Source organism: Heterodontus francisci, chromosome 4, assembly GCF_036365525.1.
Source record: "Heterodontus francisci isolate sHetFra1 chromosome 4, sHetFra1.hap1, whole genome shotgun sequence".
Classification (NCBI taxonomy): Eukaryota; Metazoa; Chordata; class Chondrichthyes; order Heterodontiformes; family Heterodontidae; genus Heterodontus; species Heterodontus francisci.
The window spans coordinates 7295563-7318811 of NC_090374.1; the positions used below are offsets into that span (position 1 = coordinate 7295563).

At 41.6% G+C, this 23249-nt stretch overlaps 1 protein-coding gene across 1 annotated transcript; it reads left to right on the top strand.

The window, feature by feature from the left end:
* The first annotated feature begins 1953 nt into the window (after nucleotides 1-1953).
* selenop (selenoprotein P) lies at nucleotides 1954-22909 on the top strand. Its single transcript, XM_068029106.1, has 5 exons — nucleotides 1954-2063; nucleotides 4704-4909; nucleotides 12064-12276; nucleotides 15320-15437; nucleotides 21451-22909. Exons 2-5 carry the CDS (start codon nucleotides 4716-4718, stop codon nucleotides 21748-21750), a joined length of 825 nt encoding a protein of 274 aa, XP_067885207.1. The 5' UTR covers nucleotides 1954-2063; nucleotides 4704-4715; the 3' UTR covers nucleotides 21751-22909.
* The last annotated feature ends 340 nt before the right edge of the window (nucleotides 22910-23249 follow it).

Below are 23249 nucleotides of genomic sequence, written 5' to 3' on the forward strand. Positions count from 1 at the left end.
TTCAAATAACATGATTAAAGTTAGCAATTGAGTTGCCTTTTGTGTCTTTTATTGTTTTCATTAAACTTGAACGCTCCAGTCTCTTGCAATAGCCTGCATATGGACTTCATAACTTTGACCAGGGCTGGGATGCTAAACTGGATTTTGATTGTGCTGTGTGAGTGTGTTCAGCACACCCAAGTTCCCAGGATGCTGTCAGTACCAGTCAGCCAACTGTATACTGATGGCACACTTTTCTTTATCTGTTTCTGCCAGTGGTGTTTAAAGAGACTAAAAACAAAGTGCTGGAAATACTCGGCAGGTCTGGCAGCATCTGTGCAGAGAGAGGTCAATGATCTTTCAACTCTGTTCCATCCCAATTTACCCCTAACCCCTGCTGATCTTTGCCTTTGTAGGCAGTTTTTAATCTTGGGACATGACTGGCATTGCAAGCATGCTGGTCACACATAATGATGCGAGAAGATCAATTTTTTGTGATCCCCTTGCTCATCGGTTTCAGTGTGGAATTTGTGCCCTAAGTTGGGCTTGTTCTGATTTCTAGGCCTATATTCTTCTACTCACTATGTATAGTGCCATAGGAAATCAAATAATAGCTGTTAAAAGGGAAGGAGATAGCTCCTTCAATGAACCAGCACAAGTGTAATGGGTATCCTTCCACACAACCAAGTTCTATGATCTATGACAGTCTGTGTCTGTGCAAGTATGTTTGTATGTTGTGCCTTTGCCTGTTAATGTGTTGCCCACCTCCTTCTGGAATGTGTCTTTGCAAAGCAGGTGTGGAAAGAGATGCATTGGTTTTTGTCGAGGTTCATCCCAAGCAACTCTGTAACACAGGAGTCTGTGCTCTACGGGCTACTCCCAGGGACGCACACCGAGATAAGCACCAACTGCTGCTGGAGGACGATCAATTTGTTGAAAGACACCCTTTGGTCTGCCCGAAACTTGCTGGTCTTCCAGCAAAAAAAGTTGTCCACGACCGAATGTTGCAGACTGGCACATTCCAAGGTCCAGGACTACGTGCTGAAGGACACACTAAAGCTTGGGGCAGCCGCAGCGAAGGCTCAATGGGGAAAGACCACTGTGTAAGGTCCCCCACACCAAGCTGAACTGAGGGGCTGGATCCATGGAAAACCCCTCGAACTGTATCCGGAAAATTTTTGTTTGCTGTAAAATGTATACGGCATGAAAAATGAAATGGAAGGGTTGTGAGGCAACTCACTTCTGTATTGAAGGAAACTGACCTCCTTTGCACTGTTTGTATTTTTTGACTAGGTGCTGTTTGGACATGTTTTGTCATGTATTTTTTCCAGATTTTTATAAATAAAGTATATTTTGGAAATAAAAAAAAAGTTAATGTGTGCCTGTCTATAACTGTTTATGTCAGGAGCAGGGAGGACAGAGGTAATCTTGGATACTGTTAAATATTTCTGCTTAGCTTTATTTAAAATCTGCTGGAATTTATCTGCTTCAGAATTAAGTGGAGTAGAGATTAATCATTAAAAGGATTTTTGACCTCTGGAACAAAATCCATTATTCCAAAGCCTGCCATTCCCCAAAAGACCCTCACATTTGCAGCAAAGCAGCAAATTTCACAGACCCACCTTGATTCTCAGAATTTATTGCATTTCGTGATCATTGGGATTTTTTTCTGAGAAATCCCATTAGAGATGACAGAAACTCTGGCAGAAGTTTTAAACCAGTTTTTTTCCCCCCGAATATTCTACATTCTGCCAGAGGGACCTTGAAATGCTTCTACTTGGTAAAAATGTTGTTAATAAAGTTATGAAAGACCTGAGCAATTATCTGACTGTTGTTCCTCTCTTCATAAAGTGAAACAGTAGCTTTCCAGAACGAAAAACATAGAAAATGGGAAGTGAGCACATAAGTTGGTGGTTTTCTTTTTACTGTGTGGCTGACAGATGTGTACTTTGAGCCAAATCTTGTGACTGCAAAGAGTCAGAGATAAACAACAGGAGTATAAATAGCAGAGAACAACTGGGAGCCGAATAGAGAAAACGGATCGGAGCAGGAATAAGCACTGAACAAGAAGGCCAAAAAAACATGTAAGGGTATAGCATTTTATTCTTTATTAAGCTAACTGATCTTTCCATTATATATTTGCATTAAACGATTAAAGTAAGTGAACAGTATTTAATAGTACAAAGTAGATTGATGGTTTTTCCTTTGTCAGAGTACTTGAGTTTTAATTTTTTGAAAATTTGCCAAGTTTAACTAAGCGTATATAAAACAATGAAAAATATCCTTTTTCTTAATCAGCTGTCATTCTAATTACTCAGCAGTGCTGGATTTGTTCACGCAGTTTATGGTGAAAAGTCCTACCAGAACAATCCAGGAGTTGGCATTAATTGGTGTTACTTGTCTAAGTTCTATGTTATTAAAATCTATTTGAAGCAATTGAATAATTGTGTTGACTAATTCCAGCTGTTATTGTATTAATTTCCAGAAGTATTTTATATGTGTCAATTTTTTTGGTATTTAGCACATCTGGTCCACACTAATATCCTTTGAGATCTTGTAGAGTTAGATTGCACTGATATTTTAATATTTGAAGGAATTGTTTTTAATCTGACATAAGAATATATACTCTCGCTGAACATAATGGAAAGCGCTTTTGTTACAGCATCGCCGGAGTTGTTAGTGCTTAATACATGCATCTGCATACACAGTAACTGCACAGAATTCTTGCAGTAAAACTTCACAGACCACTGCTCCTGTCTGTTCTCCTCTCTTGCTCAGTGTCAACACTTTGAACTTTGTCTTTTTGTACACATGTCTGAATGAGAAGTCAGTTAATGGAGTATGTGTTACACAGTGACAAAATCTTCTACTGTACATCAAACTCCATTTTATAAATCATTTGTCTTTTTAGAGTTACCTGGTGCTACTATGGTTGCCCAGCTGCAAAAAATTGAGAAGTCCACTTGCTTTTTTGCAGCCCAAACATACTGGGTTACTGCAACTTTGCTATCAAATACACAACCAGTCTTATTTAATAACCAGATTAACTGTAGCAATGCTGAACATAGTTGGTCACGGAGCAGTGAAATCAGAAACAGCACTACAAAAAGATCAGAGTTTATCTTATTTACGTAGAAAATTGCTCCCAACATATTACAAGGCATCAGCATTTCAGTACTTAGAAGCAAAAATTAACCAGCTGTGTGGCTGTGGCTTTTGCAAACTCCACGTACCATTTAAAAAACAGGACATGTTGCAGGAAGAGAAAACCCCTGTTTGAGTCAAAAACAAGAAATGCTGGAACCACTCAGCAGGTCTGGCAGCATCTGTGGAAAGAGAAGCAGAGTTAACGTTTCGGGTCAGTGACCCTTCTTCGGAACGCTAACTCTGCTTCTCTTTCCACAGATGCTGCCAGACCTGCTGAGTGGTTCCAGCATTTCTTGTTTTTGTTTCAGATTTCCAGCATCCGCAGTATTTTGCTTTTATTTCCCTGTTTGAGTGCTGGTGGAGCCACAATCTACCATTCCACATAGACTAATTTCTCAATTCTAGTTACAAATAGGAGCTAAATGACCTTGTTAATGAAAAGGTCAAAGTTCATCCACTGCCAATTTCAAACTATAAATATGGCTAACTTTAAAAAAACTGGCTGTTTCATCAACAGCAAGCAATTCCTGAAATGTTTAGATAAACATTCCAGCTATAGAAATCATGCCAGAAAATGCCGGAAATGCTCCAGGTGTGGAAGCATCTGTGGAGAGAGTAACGGAGTTAATGTTTCAGATCAATGACCCTTCCAGGTCTCATGAAAGTTCTTTAACCTGAAACATTAACTTTGTTTACCAGACCTGCTGAGTGATCCAGCATTTTCTGGTTTGATTTCAGAATTCCAGCATCCACAGTATTTTGAATTCTGGTTGTAGATTTCAGCATAAATAGGCATAGCCTATATGTAGCAGTTTTCATGGAGAAATGGATGAAATCAGAATTCCTTTCAATAATGACTCATTCAGTTATCATAAGCTAATAAGCCTAATTATAAACTGTTGGAACCACAGACTATGATCCCAAAACCAACATCAAAGATCCTAAAATCCATGTAATAAAAGTTGAATTTGACTCATTGAGCCACCATTAAAAGTACAAATGGAGTAGCAGGGCCTAATTTTCCAAAAGTAATCTATTGTTCTCTGGGCCAGATTCATGCGGGTTCCGAAGAAGGGTCACTGACCCGAAACGTTAACTCTGCTTCTCTTTCCACAGATGCTGCCAGACCTGCTGAGTGAATCCAGCATTTCTTGTTTTGGTTCATGCTAACTCTATTGTATTTGCAGTATCTTATTTTAACTGCTTCATGTCAACCAGACTACATGACAATTACAAAATAACATTGAAAAAGAGTGAATATTTTGGGCTGTTCTTGTGTCCTAGTATTCAGGAATTGAGAAGCTTTAAATGGTCCAAAATACTGGTTTAGTGGAGGTACATTAAACAAAAGCATTTTCCAATCAAACCTCTCCTGCATAGCAGTGGACTGCAGATTGATGCTGGTTTGAAGAAGCTCTATCGCCTTCTGAAAAAACTTTAAAACACATGCTACAAGTGGATTTTATGCAAATCAAAATCCATAAATATATGTTAAGCACAAAAGATATTTCATGCAATTGTGAAACTTATGAAAATTAGTTCTAACCATGCATTTAATACCTTTCTTTCAATCAAAGCCCTGTAGGTTAATGCAAAAAGGGCTGGGTGTTGCCCTGACTCTCTGCCTACTCCTGTTGGGGTGGGCGGAGAGTCAGGGACAATGTAACAAGCCAGAAACATGGACCATTGGAGAGAAAGAACCTATGAAGGATTCTCTGGGCCAAGTGACTGTGGTGGCACTGCTCCAGGCTAGCTGACATTTCTGTCTGGAGCAGGCAGCCAGGTAAGAACTTCCAATTAAGCACATTTGTTCCTAATTGTGTCTATAAGGTAGAATCATGTAACATTTTTTTGGCGGGGACTGTCATAGTATTCAGTATACCCAAGGTCATTGGAAGTGGAGGAGAGGCATGTAGACTGGCTTGGTAAGGAAATACTTCAAGCTGTCAGTCTCTTCACAAATAGTACAAATTGGCAAACTTTCAGCAGAACTGGAGATTATTTTTTTCAAATGATCACTGTGTTGTTAGGACTTTAAACAAAGGCTGTCAATTAATGATTAATAAAGACTCTAACATCAGGTTGATACTCTGCATTTTCCACTCCATTATGTCTTTACCTTCTTAAAGCTCAGGGAGCCCTCAGCTGTTTGCTGCACCATTGTTTTTATTTCTCATCCTGTAATTGGAAAGTGCTACCAAAGAGCCGGCACTGACACAATGGGCTGAATTGGCCTACTTTGCTGTATCATTCCATGATTCCATACTTTTCACGCCCTTTCCCAGTTTTATTGAAATTGTAGTACTGCCACTCGAGGTCCCGTGTGGCCTACAGGAAAAGATACTGTTCCCTAGTGGCAGGAAGCTAGAAATGTCTCATTTCAAATTTCACCATAGGCCCATTACACTTATTCACACCTCCAAACCATAGAAATTTTCACAGCCTGGCTGAGAGCTTATAGGCCCCCTTGAGACAGGGAAGGAGGTTGGGGGGGGGGGGGGGGGGCACAGAGTATTATGACGGGTGGCAGCAGGGCTGAGGACCCGTTGCCCCCACCCCCTGTCACCAAGCAATCTTCCCGAGGCGGGATAGGCCAACGATGGCCATCCTGCCCAGAGGCCAACTGAGACCATCAGTGGCCTATTATTGGCCAATTAAGGGCCTGGTCCTGCCGCCACTGTGATCTTACCTTTGATTGGCTGGCAGCTCAAGGAGGCGGGATCCCTGTCTTTAAAGGGACAGGGATCCGGGCTTGTGAACCTATAATTGAAAAACACTGGAGGATCGCTCCGGGTGGCCACGAGAATGCAGAGGCAGAGCTCCTCCCACCTTTTTGGCCTGACGCCACAAGCCCCACCTCCTACACAGAATCCAGCATCCTATATCCATACCAGATTTATTGTTCATTTTTAATTCCCTCTACGAATAGAGTAAATAAATCAGCCTTGCCTCAGCCCAACTGTTAATCGAAATCATTCATCAGTTTTCTATCCACTCTAAAAGTGCTCAATTGTTTTTATTCATCAACATCCTGGGGGTTACCATTGACCAGAAACTGAACTGGACCAGCCACATACATATTGTGGCTGCAAGAGCAGGTCAGAGGTTGGGAATTCTGAGGCGAGTAACTCAGCCCCTGACTCCCCAAAGCCTGTCCACCATCTACAGGGCACAAGTCAGGAGTATGAGAACACTCTCCACTTGCCTGGATGGGTGCAGCTCCAACAACACTCAAGAAGCTTGACACCATACAGGACAAAGCAGCCCGCTTGATTAGCATCCAAACCACCACCTTCAACATTTAATCCCTTCACCACCATCGCACAGTGGCAGCAGTGTGTACCATCTACAAGATGCACTGCAGCAACTCACCAAAGCTATGTCGATAGCACCTTCCAATCCCACAAACCCTACCACCCAGAAGGACAAAGGCAGCAGATGCATGGGAACACCACCACCTTCAAGTTCCCCTCCACGCCACACACCATCCTGACTTGGAACTATATCACCAATCCTTCACTGTCGCTGGGTCAAAATACTGGAACTCCCTTGTGAACAGCACTGTGGGTGTACCTACACCCTAAGGACTGCAGCAGTTCAACAAGGCAGCTCACCACCACCTTCACAAGGGTAATTAGGGATGGGTAATAAATGCTGGCCTAGCCAGCGATGCCCACCTGCCATGACGAATTAAAAATAAATGTTACCTCCCTGGTGCCAGGGTCAAGGATGTCATGGAACGGCTGCAGGACATTCTTTCATGGGAGGGTGAACAGCCGGAAGTGGTGGTCCACATTGGCACCAATGACATAGGTAGAAAGAGCGATGAGGTCCTGAAAGCAGAATTTAGAAAGCTAGGAAGGAGATTGAAAAGCAGGACATCTAAGGCAGTAATCTCAGGATTACTCTCAGTACCATGTGCTAGGAAGTATAGAAATAGGAAGATTGAGCGAATGAACACGCGGCTGGAAAAATGGTGTAGGAGGGAGGGGTTTAGATTCTTGGGGTTCTGGGGCAGGTGGGACCTGAACCAGATGGACAGGTTACACCTTAACAGGACCGGGACTAATATCCTTGCGGGGAGACTTGCTCGTGCTGTTGGGGAGAGTTTAAACTAGCTTGTCAGGGAACCTGCGACGGAATTCAGATAAGAGAAAAACAAAACTGGTATGGGAAGTTGAAAAGCTGTGAATGAAAGTGGAAAGCAGCAGAAACAAATGCTAGAACCAACTAGGGTCAAAATACAGAATAGTGTTAAAAAGGCAGAAATAAAGGCACTCTATCTGAATGCATGCAGCATTCACAACAAGGTAGGTAAGTTGATGGTGCAGTAGAATTAAACGGATATGATTTAATTGCCACATGGCTGCAGGGTGACCAAGACTGGAAACTCAATATTAAAGAATATTCAACATGTAGGAAGGACAAGCAAAAAGGAAAATGAGGTGGAGTAGTGCCTATAATAAGGATGGGAGCAGTACATTAGTGAGAGAGGATCTTTAATTGGAAGAACAGGATGTGGAATCTGTTTGGGTGGAGCTAAGAAACAGCAAGGGGCAACAATTATTGGTAGCAATGGTTTACAGGCCACCAAACAGTAGTGGTAATGTAGGGCATGGTATATATATTTGGGGAGGCGGTGGTGTAGTGGTAATGTCACTGAACTAGTAACTCAGAGACCCAGGCTACTGCTCTGGGACATGGGTTTGAATCCCACCACGGCAGATGGTGAAATTTGTATTCAGTTAATCTGGGAATTTTAAAAAAAGCTAGTCTAATGGTGACCATGAAACCATTGTTGATTGTTGTAAAAACCCTTTCTTTCGGGAAGGAAATCTGCCATCCTTACCTGGTCTGGCCTACATGTTGGTCTGGCCTACATGTGACTCCAGACCCACAGCAATGTGGTTGACTCTTAAAAAATGCCCTCCGAAATGGCCTAGGAAGCCTCTCAGTTCAAGGGCAATTAGGGATGGGCAATAAATGCTGGCCTAGCCAGCGATGCCCACATCCAACAAATGAATTAAAAGAAAATCAGGAAATTAAAAGTGCATGTAGCAAGGGCAATGCAGTAATCATGGGTGTCTTAAATCTACATATAGACTGGGTAAATCTAATGAGCACCAATGCTGTGGAAGAATTCCTGGAATGTGTCCGCGATGGTTTTCTGGAGCAATATATTGAGGAACCAACTCGGAAACAGGCTATTTTGGATCGAGTGTTATGCAATGAGAAAGGGCTAATTAATAATCTGATGGTAAAGAACATTGAGGGAAAAATGACCATAGTATGATAGAATTTTCCATTAAGTTTGAAAAAGATGTAGTTCAATCCGAAACTAGGGTCTTAAATCTAAACAAGGGCAATTATGAAGGTATGAGGAGCAAGTTGGCCATGGTGGATTGAAAAAGTACATTAAAAGGTTTGACGGTAGATAGGCAATGGCTAGTATTTAAAGAATTAATGCATGGTTTTCAAAAAAACATACATTCCTTTAAGGCAAAAGAACCCAATAGGGAAAGTGAGTCAGCTGTGGCTAACAAAGGAAGTTAAAGATAGTATTAGATCAAACGAGGAGGCTATAAAGTTGCCAAAAAAAAGTCGTAAGCCAGAGGATTGGGAGAATTTTAGAATTCAGCAAAGGAGGACCAAGAAATTGATAAAGGGAGAATAGAATATGAATGTAAACTAGCAAGAAATATAAACAGGGATTGTAAAAGCTTCTATAGGTATGTAAAAAGGAAAAAAATGGCAAAGACAAATGTAGTATTATGCAATGAGAAAGGGCTAATTACATTACAGGCAGAGACAGGAGAATTTATAATGGGAAATAGAGAAATGGCAGAGAAGCTGAATAATTACTTTGTGTCTGTCATCACAGAGAAAGATACAAGAAGTCTCTCTGAAATAATTGAGATCCAAGGGCCTAATGAGAATGAGGAACTGAAAGAAATTAGGATTAGTGAAAAAGTAGTATTGGAGAAGATAATGGGACTGAAAGTTGACAAATCCCCGGGACCCGATGATTTTCACCATAGAGTGTTGAAAGAGATGGCTACAGAGATAGTGGATGCATTGGTGATCATCTTTCAAAATTCTATAAATTCTGCAATGGTGCCTGCAGATTGGAAGGTTGCAAATGTAACCCCACCGTTTAAGAAAGGAGGGAGAGAGAAAACAGAGAACTACAGACCCATTAGCCTGATGTCGGTAGCAGGGAAAATACTAGAATCTATTATACAGGATGTGATTACTTAGAAAATAATGGTCTGATTAGGCAGAGTCAACATGGATTTAAGAAGGGGAAATCATGTTTGACAAACTTGTTAAGTGTTTTTTGCGGATGTTACTAGCAGAGTGGATAAGGGGGAACCGGTGGATGTGGTATATTTGGACTTTCAGAAGGCTTTTGATAAAGTTCCACATAGGAAGTTACTAAGCAAAATTAAAGCGCATGGGATTGGGGGTAATGTACTAGCATGGATTGAGGATTGGGTAACAGGCAAAAAACGGAAAGTAGGAATACATGGGTCAGTCTCAGGTTGGCAGACTGTGGCCAGTGGGGAATGTGAGTTGTGAGGAGGAGGCAAAGAGGCTTCAAGGGAATTTGAACAGGCTGGGTAAGTGAGCAAGAACATGGCAGATGGAATATAATGTGGATAAAAGTGAGGTTATCCACTTTGGTAGAAGGAACAGATATGCAGAGTATTTCTTAAATGGTGAAAGATTGGAAAGTGTTGATGTCCAAAGGGAATTAGGTGTCCTTGTTCATAAGTCACTGAAAGCTAGCAGGTGCAGCAAGCAATTAGAAAAACAAACGGTATGTTAGCCTTTATCACAAGATGATTTGAGTACAGGACCAAAGAATTCTTGCTTCACTTGTATAGAGCATTGGTGAGGCCGCACCTGGAATATTCTGTGTAGTTCTGGTCCCCTTGCCTGAGCAAGGATGTACTTGCCATAGAGGGCGTGCAGCGGAGGTTCACCAGACTGAGTCCTGGGATGGTGAGATTGTCCTTTGAGGAGAGATTGAGGAAACTGGGCCTGTATTCTCTGGAGTTTAGACGAATGAGGTGATCTCATAGAAACTTACAAAATTCTTAAAGGGATAGACAGAATAGATGCAGAAAGGATGTTTCCCCTGGTTGTGGGGTCTAGAACCAGGAGACACAATCTCAGAAGAAAGGACAAGCCATTTAGGATGAGATGAGGAGGAACTCCTTCACCCAGAGAGTGGGGAATCTTTGCAATTCTCTGCCCCAAAGGGTGATGGAAGCTCAGTCACTGAGTAAGTTCAAGACTGAGATCGATAGGTTTCTAGTTGCTAATGACATCAAGGGATATGGGGAATTCCTGGAATCTGGCGTTGAGGTAGACAATCAGCCATGATTTGGAATGGCAGAGGAGGCTCGAAGGGCTGAATGGCCTACTCCTGCTCCTATGTTCCTTTGTTCTAATTTTAAACAATATCTATCAATAGAATTTTACAAAAAGCATTTTTCTAGCTGTATAAAAAAAGAAATCCTAGTCTGTAAATTCACTCCATGCCAGACAGACCTAGACTCTGGATTTGCTCCCCATTACTGCTGTATTAAAAAAATTTACATTCTTGATGCCTTTAGTAGCTAATCAACACTTTTATGGGCTCTACCCCTCACCTTTGTTTAATCAGCTTTTCTGTCACTCTAAAAGTTAATCAAGTAAAACTTCACATTGCTTATCCATTCCTGCATCTCATTATCAAGCCCTGACAATTTGCTTTGTTCCCACAATCCCAGCTATATTGTGTTCCACACATTTTTAATTATCTCTCTTTGTACCTACCTCTATAAACTCAATCTCATTCGTAGTCAGGCAGTAATTCATTTATTTTGTGTGTAGTATATAGAGTAGCTTCTTGTGATGTCTTAGTCTGCACATAGTGCCCCAACATCAGTATTTCATTGCTAAAGGAGAAATCTGGAGGGGACCTTTTTTATATGAAGTACTTTTGCTTTTTGTGAAAGAAAGTATTAGAGGTTGGTCTCTTAATTTGAAGATTTTTAATTCAATTACCTGTTCAATTATTTTTTTAAATTAAGTCTCATAATGATTTATTAAAACTGCTTTAGTTATACAACTAGATAATTCATGTAAAATATGACTTTTGAGTAGCAGAGCAGATAATAGTGTCACCATAAATTTCCTTGACATTTGAATGGGGTCTTCCTCTTTGCTAGGCCACTGGAGATGTCAGTTATGAGCAGTATCCTGCAGTAGTTCCTTTACAAACATTCAGGGCCACACTTCACACTGGTCTGAACATCTTCCCCACCACACCCTGCCTCCCACTAATCCCAGAAAACCACTTTTAGGCTGTAAAATTTCTGGTCTAAGAACGGCACCTGCACCCCTCACCACCCACCCCCCCCCCCCCCCCCCCCCCCCGCCTCGTGCTACCCTCCCTTCACCCATCCTAGAAAACCACAGAACATAAATAATGGCAGCCTGGTAGCTCAGGTATTGCCGAAAACCTAGATGTTTTAAGTACTACCCCTATCTGATCCAGTCTATATGTGACTTCAGCCCCAAACTATGTGATTAAATCTTAATGTCCCTTGGGACAATTAGAGATGAACAATAAATGTTGCCTAGCAAATGCTGCCCAAGAACAGTTTTTTTTAAAAATACTACAGCCAGGATTGAAAATTTAGTGGAGTACTTTCTCAGATTTGGGAACTCCAGGTAACACCATTGTTTTCTTCCAGAAAACTGGGTAACATTTTGAACGAAGGTATTCCTCCTATTTCTCCCTTTCCCTTATCAGCTATTATTTTGTAACTTGCATTTATATAGCCCCTTTAACTTAGTGAAACATCCCATCTCATATACATACATAGCTGTTATATTAGCATTCCATCTTCAGTTTGTGATTTTTAAATGAATTTATCATTTCAGTTTGACGCAGCTGCAACAAAAACTAGAGGAAAATGGATTTGTGAACATCTCCTTCATGGTGGTAAATCACCAAGGGAAATCCTCACGTGAAAACTACGAACTCCTAAAGTCAAAGGTGGAAGAACAAATTCCCGTGTATCAACAAGAGATAAACAAACCCGATGTTTGGAAGCTACTCCAGGGCAATAAGGATGATTTCCTCGTCTATGATCGGTTTGTTACTCCATTATGTGGCTGTCTAATAGTTTGCTTTGAAATTAGTCAACAATTTCTCAATATACTCTACATACTGTTTCTCAGCACAAATAATAATAAAACTGTACAATCCATGTCCTCACCAGCAAGGCTAAAATACTTAATCAGTACTTTGTATCAGTGTTTACTAAGGAAGAGGAATCTGATAACATATCAGATAACATAACATAAGGGCGACACAGTGGCGCAGTGGTTAGCACCGCAGCCTCACAGCTCCAGCGACCCGGGTCCACTTCTGGGTACTGCCTGTGTGGAGTTTGCAAGTTCTCCCTGTGTCTGCGTGGGTTTCATCCGGGTGCTCCGGTTTCCTCCCACATGCCAAAGACTTGCAGGTTGATAGGTAAATTGGCCATTATAAATTGCCCCGAGTATAGGTAGGTGGTAGGGAAATATAGCAACAGGTGGGGATGTGGTAGGAATATGGAATTAGTGTAGGATTAGTATAAATGGGTGGTTGATGGTCGGCACAGACTCGGTGGGCCGAAGGGCCTGTTTCAGTGCTGTATCTCTAAACTAAACTAATATCGGTAAAAGCAGAAAGAGTAAAGGAAATGAATAGGGTAAAAATTGAGAGGGGTGAGGTACTGAAAAGACTGGCTATGCTTAGGGTAGATAAGTCACCTGGTCTGAATGACTTGCATCCCAGGTTGCTAAAGGAAGTGGGGTAAGGTTTTAGAAACAATAATCAGGGAAAAAATCAGAACAGGCACTTGGAGAGATTTGAGTTAATTAAGGAGAGCCAGCATGGATTTATAAAAGGGAGATCAAGCTTGAAATCTAATCTAGTTGAAGTTTTTGATGAAGGAACAGAGAAGGTTGATGAAGGGAATGTGGTGGATGTTGTCTATATGGATTTTAAGAAAGCATTTGATAAAGTACTGCATAAAAGGCTGGTTAAAAAAATTGAGACTCATGGAATAGGACGGTCAGTGTTTGCTTGGATAAAAAAAATTGGGTTAAGGTCAGAAAACAGCGAGTCGTGGTAAATGGTTGTTTTTCAGACCGGAGGATGGTAAACAGATGTGTTCCCCAGTGCTGGGACCACTGCTGTTTTTGCTATATATAAGTGGTTTGGATCTTGGAATACAGAGTAAAATTTCAAAATTTGCCTATGACACCAAACCTGGAGGTGTGGCGAACAGTGAGGATGATATGAACCGCCTGCAACAGGACATAGATAAGCTAGCAGAATGGGCAGACAGATGGCAGATGGAATTTAATACTGACAATTGTGAGGTGATGCATTTTGGCAGTGGGAAAAGGGAGAGGTAATATATACTTAATGGTGCAGTTCCAAAGAGTGTGGAGGAGCAGTGGGACCTGGGGGTGCATGTGCCTAGATCTTTGAAGGTGGCAGGACATATTGAAAGAGTGGTTAGTAAAGCATATGGGATCTTGGGCTTCATAAATAAAGGCATTGAGTACAAAGGCAGGGATGTCATGCTGAGCTTTTATAAAGCTCTTGTAAGGCCACAACTGGAGTATTGCGTTCAGTTCTGGTCACCACACATTATGAAGGATGTGAGGGTCCTTGAGAGGGTGCAGAGGAGATTTACCAGAATGGTTCCAGGGATGGGGGGATTTTAGTTACAAGGTTAGGTTGGAGAAACTGGGGTTGTTCTTCCTGGAGCAAAGGAGATTGAGGGGACATTTAATAGAGGTGCACAAGATTATGACAGGCTTAGATAAGTTAGACAGGGAAAAACAGTTCCCATTAACTAATGGTACAAGGACAACGGGACACATATTGAAGGTTTTGGGCAAGAGATGCAACGGAAATATGAGGAAGAACTTTTTTACACAGCGGGTGGTAATGACCTGGAACACACTGCCCACGAGGGTGGTAGAAGCGGAGACAATCAATGATTTCAAAAGGAAACTGAATGACCACGTAAAAGATATAAAATTGTAGGGCTACAGAGATCGAGCAGGGAAGTGGGACTGACTGGATTGCTCCACGGAGAGCCAGCATGGACTCGATGGGACAAACGGCCTCCTTCTATGCCGTAAATGACTCTATGATCATCTCCTGTTTATAATGTAAGGTGGGACTAAAAGGCAGGCCTCTGTCTATGCATTTTGAACTTTTCACCAGTGGGTGAGTGAATGGAATATCTATCTGATTTGTCCTCCCTCCCTGTGATAAAATGCCTGCCTTCTGTTCAGTATCTCTCCAAACTGATAGACCTAAACTTGGGATTTCAGTGATAAAGAAGAATCCCATCACATGCTATAGGTTGGGGATTCAATGCGCCAGTGCATCACTTTTCAATTCAACTTTCATATCATAGAGTCATTAACAGCATGGAAGAATGCCCATTGAGTCCATGCCGGCTCTACGCGGATCCCCGTAGCTCTGCAAGTTTATTTCTTTCAAGTGCCCATCCAATTTCCTTTTGAAATCATTGATTGTCTCTACTTCCACCACCCTCATTGGCAGGGAGTTTCAGGTCATTCCCACCCGCTGCGTAAAAAGGTTGTACCTCAAGTTCCCCCTGTATCTCTTGCCTGAAGTCTTCAATCTGTGTCCCCTAGTCCTTGTACCATCAGTTAATGGGAACAGCTTTTCCTTGTCTAACTTATCTAAGTCTGTCATAATCTTGCACAGCTCAATCAAATCTCCACAGATGCTGCCAGACCTGCTGAGTATTTCCAGAATTTTCTGTTTTCATTTCAGATTTCCAGCATCTGCAATATTTTGCTTAAAAGTAGACTCTGTCCACTAGTTCAAAAATGTTCCAGGGCAGTCTTTGAAAGGATGTTGTAACCTTCTGCAATGTTTTGGTCAATGTCCTTTTGCCTAACCTGCTGAGTATTTCCAGCATTTCTTGTTTTTATAGTCCTTTTGCCTAACGATTACTTTACAAGATGAATATTGCAAGAGGCAGACATTGCTTCCTTCCATCTCACTCGCCACAATACCAATGCATAGAATTTTCTCTGTTTAAATTCCTAATCATCATTATGTAAAAATCTGACAAATTGCTAATTTTTTTAACAGCTGTGGCAATCTGACTTATCACCTGGAACTGCCGTACACCATCCTAAGCCGTCCATATGTGGCATATGCAATTAGAAAAACATATTGTCAAGGAATCTGTGCTAACTGCTCTTTGGTGGTAAGGATCAAATCATGAATTTAATTTTTGTTAATCAAATACTAGGAGATGTGCTGTGATGTTACACACAGACAACCTGGGGCACAGGCTAGAGAGTGGAACATTGGATGGGTAAGGGACCAGGGGCTAGAGAGCAGAGCAGTCATCTGGACTGAGAAAAATAGAAAAGCCAGGGCAGACGCAGTAGCTGAGCACACTAGAATATCAGCATATGTCGTAGTCAGAAAGAAAGAAAAGGATTTGCATTTCTATAGCACTTTTCACGACCACAGGACATCTCAAGGCACTTTGCAGACAATGAAGTACAGTCACTGTTGTAATGCTGCAAAAGCAGCAGCCAATTATGCACAGCAAGATCCAACAAATAGCAATGTGATAGTGACCAGATAACTTTTAGTGATGTTGGTTGAGAGATGAATATTAGCCAGACACTGGGGAGAACTACTCTGCTCTTCTTTGAAACAGCACTATGGGACCTTTGGTGCCCATATGAGAGGCCTCAATTTAATGTCACACATGAAAGTCAGCAACTCCAATGCAGCACTTCCTTGGTACTGCCTATGTTTTATGCTCAAGACTCTGGAGTGAGACTTGAAACCACAATCCTCTGACTTAGAGGTGTGAGTGATACCCATTCCGCTACAGCTGAATGGATGGGCTGGGGGGAAGGAGTGGGGGAGAATTTCAGGTCACAACCTGGCTCTGTGAATAAGTGAACAGTGACAATAATTAACAAAATAGAAAGCTACAAATAAAAGTGGAAATTGAAAACATGGCTGCCTATGTGGATTTGATAAATGACAAAAGGGAGTATGATGACTTTAGGGCAAAGGTAATAAAAAGACAATTAGGAAGGGTTGGAAACTATGCTACAATGTACAAAGCTCTAGTTAAACCCCACCTGGAGCATTGCATTCAGTCACAAGCACTGCTCTTCAGGAAGGATATATTGGCCTTGGAGGGGGTAGAGCACATATTCACCAGAACAATACTTCAGAAAAGGCTTAAATTATGAGGACAGGTTGCAAAGAGAAGGATTGTATTCATTAAGTTTAGAAGATTAAGGGGTGATCTAATTGAGGCATTTCAAGATGATTAAAGGCTTTGATAGGATAGATAGAGAGAAACTATTTCCTCTGGTAGGGCAGTCTAGAACAAGGGGCAAATGGAATTTTGGCATTTATTGCTAAAGGAACAGAGTATAAAAGTAGGGAAGCGTTGCTGCAACTGTACAAGGCATTGGTGACACCGCACCTGGAGTATTGTGTACAGTTTTGGTCCCCTTACTTGAGAAAGGATGTAGTTGCATTGGAGGCAGTTCAGAGGAGGTTCCAGAGATGGGGGGCTTGTCTTATGAAGAGAGATTGAGCAGTTTAGGCCTTTACTCTCTGGAGTTTAGAAGAATGAGAGGAGATCTAATTGAGGTATATAAGATGATTAAGGGGATTGACAAAGTAGACATAGAGAGGATGTTTCCTCTTGTGGGGCAATCTAGGTCATAGTTTTAGGATAAGGGGTAGCAGATTTAAAACAGAGATGAGGAGAAATTAATTCTCTCAAAGGGTCGTGAATCTGTGGAATTCACTACCCCAGAGTGCGGTGGATGCCGGGACATTGGGTAAATTTAAGGAGGAGATAGACAGATTTTTAATTAGTAATGGGTTGAAGGGTTATGGAAAATGGGCAGGAAAGTGGAGTTGAGGCTAAGATGAGATCAGCCATGATCGTATTGAATGGCGGAGCAGGCTCGAGGGGCTGAATTGCCTACTCCTGCTCCTAGTTCTTATGTTCTTATAACATTTAAATTAGAGCTCGGCCATTCACGGGTGATGCCAGAAGTACGTCTTCAAACAAAGTGTAGTGGTCTCCTGGAACTGTGTCCTCTAAAAATCTGCAAAGGCAGGGTGTAATTGAAAAACTTCAAAACTGGGAGTGATAGATTTTTGTTAGATTAGGGTATTAAGGGTTATGTAACCAAGGCAGGTAGATGGAGCCAAGATCTAATTTAATGGTGAAATAGGCTTGAGGTGCTGAATGCCACCATCTAGAGTCATAGAATCATCATGGCACAGAGGGAAGCAATTCGACCAATCAAGTCCATGCCGGCTCTCTGAGGAGCAGTCCAATCAGACTCATTCCCTCGCTCTATCCCCATTGCCCTGCAAGTTTATTTGCCTCAAGTGCCCATCCAATTTCCTTTTGAAATCATTAATCATCTCCACTTCCACCATCCTCGTAGGCAGCGAGTTCCAGGTCATTATTACCCTCTGCGTAAAAAAGTCCTTCCTCACTTTCCCCCTGCATCTCTTGCCCAAAATCTTAAATCTGTGTTCCCTAGTCCTTGTAGAAGCAGCTAATGGGAACAGTTTTTCTTTGTCTACCTTATCTAAATCTGTCAAAATCTTGTACACCTCTATCAAATCTCTCATCAATCTCCTTTGCTTCAAGGACAACAGCCCCTGCTTCAATCTAACCTTGTAGCTACAATCCTTCATTCCTGGAACCACTCTGGAAATCTCCTCTGCACCCTCTCAAGGACCCTCACATCCTTGCTAAAGTGTGCTGACCAGAACTCGACGCAATAGTCAAGTTGTGGCCTAACCAGAGCTTTATAAAGGTCCAGCATAACTTCCCTGCTTTTGCACTCAATACATCTATGAAACCCAAGATCCCATATGCCTTGCTAACCACTCTCTCAATATGTCCTGCCACCTTCAAAACTCAAGAAGCTCAAAACCATCCAGGACAAAGCAGCCCACTTGATTGGCACCCCATCCACAAATATTCACTCCCTCCACCACCGACGCATAGTGGCAGCAGTGTGTACCATCTACAAGATGCACTGCAGCAACTCACCAAGGCTCCTTAGACAGCACCTTCCAAACCCGCGACCTCTACCAACTAGAAGGACAAGGGCAGCAAATGCATGGGAACACCACCACCTACAAGTTCCCCTCCAAGTCACAAACCATCCTGACTTGGAACTATATCGCTGTTCCTTCACTGTCACAGGGTCAAAATCCTGGAACTCCCTTCCTAACAGTGCTGTGGGTGTACCTACCCCAAATGGACTGCAGCAGTTCAAGAAGGCAGCTCACCACTGCCTTCTTAAGGGCAATTAGAGATGGGCAATAAATGCTGGTCTGGCCAGCAACACCCACATTCCATGAATGAAAAGAAAATCACTAATGTCCCTAATCCTATGTCCTATGTCCATGGCAAAGAAGAAATATGAATTAAAAATATCAAAGATTATAAAAAATATGATGTAAAGAAATAGTAAGCATTTAAAAGCAGGTAAGTAACAAAAGGATATAGAGACACTAAAGCATGATCAAGATAAATTCACAAGGGATGATACTGAAATGGTAACCACATTGCTGTGGGTCTGAAGTCACATGTAGGCCAGGCAAGGACAGCAGATTGCCTTCCCTAAAGGAAAATAATGAGCCAAATGGGTTTTTACAACAATGGTTTCATGGTCATCATTAGACTAGCTTTTAATTCCAGAATTATTAATTGAATTCAAATTTCACTATCTACTGTGGTGGGATTTCAGCCCACATTCCCAGAGCATTAGCCCAGGGTCTGGATTACCAGTCTAGTGACAGTACTAATATACCTTAGCTGCCCTCTGTCTGAAGAGCAAAGATCTGGGGATTTAAATACATAAATCATGAAAAGTAGCTACACAAATTGATAAGGCCATGAACAGTGGAAACAATTTCTTTTTATTCTTTTGTGGGATGTGTACATTGTTGGCAAGGCCAGCATTTGTTTTCTATCCCTAATAACCCTTGAGATGAGGGTGGTGAACTGCCTTCTTGAACCGCTGCAGTCCATCTGGTGTAGATACACCCACAGTGCTGTTAGGGAGCGAAACATAAAATAAAAAAAGCAGGGAGATAATTAAATTTATACTGAACGTTGGTTGGACCGCACTTTGAGTACTGTGAGCAGTTCTCCTGTCCAATTACAAAACAGATACTGAAGCACTGTTAAAAGTAAAAAAACTTTATATGGCGGTTACCAGTATTTTAGAGGATGTAACTATCAGGAAAGATCTGTTAGAGATCTTTAAAATTACAAAGAGGTTCGATAGGGTAAACGTGGAAAAACTCTTTCCACTTGTAGATGAATCCAAAACAAGGGGGCATAAATAAAAATTAGCCACTAACAGATCAAATAAAGAATTTATCAGTGATTTCTTTACACAAAGAATGATGAGAAAGTGGAACTCATTGCCACATGGAGTGTTGATAGCAGTGACTCAATTAAGGATGGCCAGTTGCATATTTGAAGGAGAAGGAAATGGAGGGATATCGGGGCATGGATGGGAAGAGGTATTCGTGGCGGGAGGGTCATGTGGAGTATAAAAATTGGCATATTGGTCTGTTTCTCAGTAGATTTTATGTAATGATTGGCCTATGGTAGATTAATTACAAGCTTGTTGCAGTACCAGAAAGACACAGATAGGCAATTTTGTCGACACATTGATATGTGATTTTTGATTAAATAGTTACAAATAGGATTATCTATTCATTTATTCACTGAGAATGTTTAAGATTTCTGTTCACGTCTTGGACGTACTGACTTGCTGTGGGCCCATGGCTGCTGCCAACTCTCCAGTTCTCCTCAGCCTAGTGACCATTCTTGACATGTACCTCTAACAAGGGCACTGAATAGTGGAAACACTGACTTACTTTTCCTGTCACTAGCTCAGACAGCTGATCAATTATGACATCCCAACATTTTCCCTAAGTGAGCTCAGTCTGTTGAGTCCAGAGGGGCATGGATGCGGGTTTCAGCAGATCAGCTTAGGCAATGGCAGAGGTGGGTGATATTATGTAGATGGAAGGAGGGGGTCTTAATGGAGCAGATATATAGTCAGAAGCTCTTCTCAGGGTCAAATAGGATGCCATGGTTGTGACCTGTCGGCTTCAGCCTCTGACAGTGCCCAGAAAAAGCCCCAAGTAAACATACCCAGGTGCTTCACAAGAGAATTTTTTTTTTTAAATGACAGGTTAGTATCACACAGGTGGTGACTTTAATTCACTGCAGATATTCACTTTGAATAGTTGCATTTAAAAACATAAAGTTGTGTGTTAATGGTCGAACATGAAGTAGGATTGTGCGACTTTGGAATTCTCTGCCTCAGAAGGTGGTGGAGACGGGGTCATTGAATATTTTTAAGGCAGAGGTAGACAGATTCTGAAGAAGGGCCACCGACCTGAAACGTTAACTCTGCTTCTCTCTCCACAGATGCCGCCAGACCTGCTGAGTATTTCCAGCATTTCTTGTTTTTATTTCAGATTTCCAGCATCCGCAATATTTTGCTTTTATTATCGATAGATTCTTGTTAGGCAAGGGAATCAAAGATTATCGGGGGTTGATGGGAGTGTGGAATTTGAGACAGAAACAGATCAGCCATGATCTTATTAAATGGCAGAGCAGGCTCGACAGGCTGGATGGCCTACTTCTGCTCCTAATGCGTATGGTCGTATGGTAAAGCCCCATTTCACTGTGTGCTACAGGGCTGGATTCTCCCCCATGATCATGACTGACATAATGGCAGCAGAGAATGAGAACAGATTCATGTGATGAGGCTAACTGGTGCCTCACCATTGAGCTATCATTTTCCTCTACTCACCACGCCACTGCCTGCTCTTTCCCCACCGCTGCAAGCAAATAACAGCAGAGACTGGTCCCAGATCCCCACTAGGTTCTCTCCCATCTGCCAGTTTAAAATCACTGGCTATACTTGTATAAATGCTTAAAAGATTCATGGTTCAGTATAACAGGTGTTTGGGTACTTAAAATAAATTATTGTATTAAAATAGCACAGAGCTCTATTTGGTATGAGTACATCAACCTTTCATATGGGAACTGTTCATTGCTACATTCATTGGGGGATGTTATATGTAAATATCTGCACACCATATTTAATTTTATGCAATTAGAAATGTGGGTCATCTTTTAGACTGTTTGAAATGTCCTGTCCTTGTACCTGCAGGATCATACTCCAGCATGTAGTGCAAGGAATGTCACAGAAGAAACACAAACTGAAGGAAGCGAAGACCGGAGAAAGCAACATCATTCACATCGAAACCACAATCACAATGTCCGCAAAACAGGTAATGAAGATCGACTCCACCGTAACCTGACAGATCACACGCAGTTAGGGGAAGGCGATTATCAACAGCACCAACACCGTAACCACCATCAGCACCAGCACCAGCACCGAGCTGACTCAGAAGGAGGAACTCACGACATTGCAGCAGATCACAGCTCACAGGAACAGAGAAATCTGTGAACAACCAGACCGCACTGCAAGAAAGAGTTCAAATGAAAACCTGATGGAATGTCAGAGCTAGCAGGAATCAGATGATGATGATACTGCCGTCAGCGGCTCCATGTCAAGTCCTCTGATAACGAGGTGACTTGACATTGCAGGAGACGGCCATCGTCCTGACAGTGACAGGGACAGGGACGGCTGGACGAGGACAGCCTCTCTGAATCCTGACAATGACGCCTGATCTCTGCTCTCTGACTACAAGATCGGGTGAGGCAGAGCCAATGAGAACCTTGACAAGGCGGTAGAAGCTGAGAATGACAAAATGGGCAGCAGTAAACAATCTGGTTGGAATGTAAACTGCTGTCTTTTCATAAAGCTTTAAAATCCCATGTTGGATTTCAGTTTTAAGGTTCACTCCAACCCCTCTTTTCCATCTTGAGGGCTGATCTGCTACCAAACAGTATTACGAGGCCGATCAGTGTAAGGTTCCAGTTAGTCCTTGTCGCTATTGCTTTTTTTCCCAATTCTTGTGGTTGCCTCTGTGAGAAGAGCAGCACAAACTATACTGTAGGAGCTGCTATTTGATGTAAGGCAAACACAAAGGGAAGATAAGTAAAGCTGAGAAGCTAATCTGCATTATCTACAACTTTGCATCCAGATTGATGTATTGATATTTTAGATCTATCATTTTTTCCTACAATAATTCTGAGAAAAAAAGATTATTCTACTTTTTGTCTTCCTTTGAAATATTTTTCCATTTCAATTAAAACAAGCAAGAACATTTTTTGGGACCAATTAGTAAATAACGCCTACATTTTCTGCAATTAGATACAGCCTGAGGTAGTTGCAATTCCAACTCGGACCTACGCTACTCTCGAATTTGAGATATGGACAACCAAAGTAATCCACTATTAAAAATTGTGAATCACTAGCTAGTAGACTACATTTTTTCTTCATTTTCTGTGAAAACAGAAAACATGAAGAAATGAAAGACCATTTGTGGTTTATTTGGAAGCAGGTGCCGTATTTCATGATGGTTGCCAGGGAAACCACTGACCCTAGTTTACCTGAATCTCTGTATGGTAAATGTTGATGAATTAGATTTTCTGGAAAGTCTGTAATGCACTGGAAGTATTCTGTAAGAAAATTTCAATAAACATTCTGTTTCTGAAAAGTACTAGGTGCAGTCTTCTGTGTCCATGAACAGATCCATCAATGGTCAAAGCATGTTTAATATTGGTAATTGGTATTGAAAAAATTGTTGATACTCCACTCTGCATTTCAGTTATATTTAATTTAAGGATGAATTTACGCTATGCAGATTTTGCTTTGCGCCTACACTAAAGTTTTGTAGTGTAAATCTAGAGTTACGGTTTGACTTGACTCTGGATTATAGCAGAATGATTCAGGGAGTCTGAATGTGTTTCACTTCATACCGCAGTCATAACCTAATGCCAGATGCACATCACAAAATTTTCGGACTGTTGAACGCGAGAAATATGAGCAAGAGTAGACCA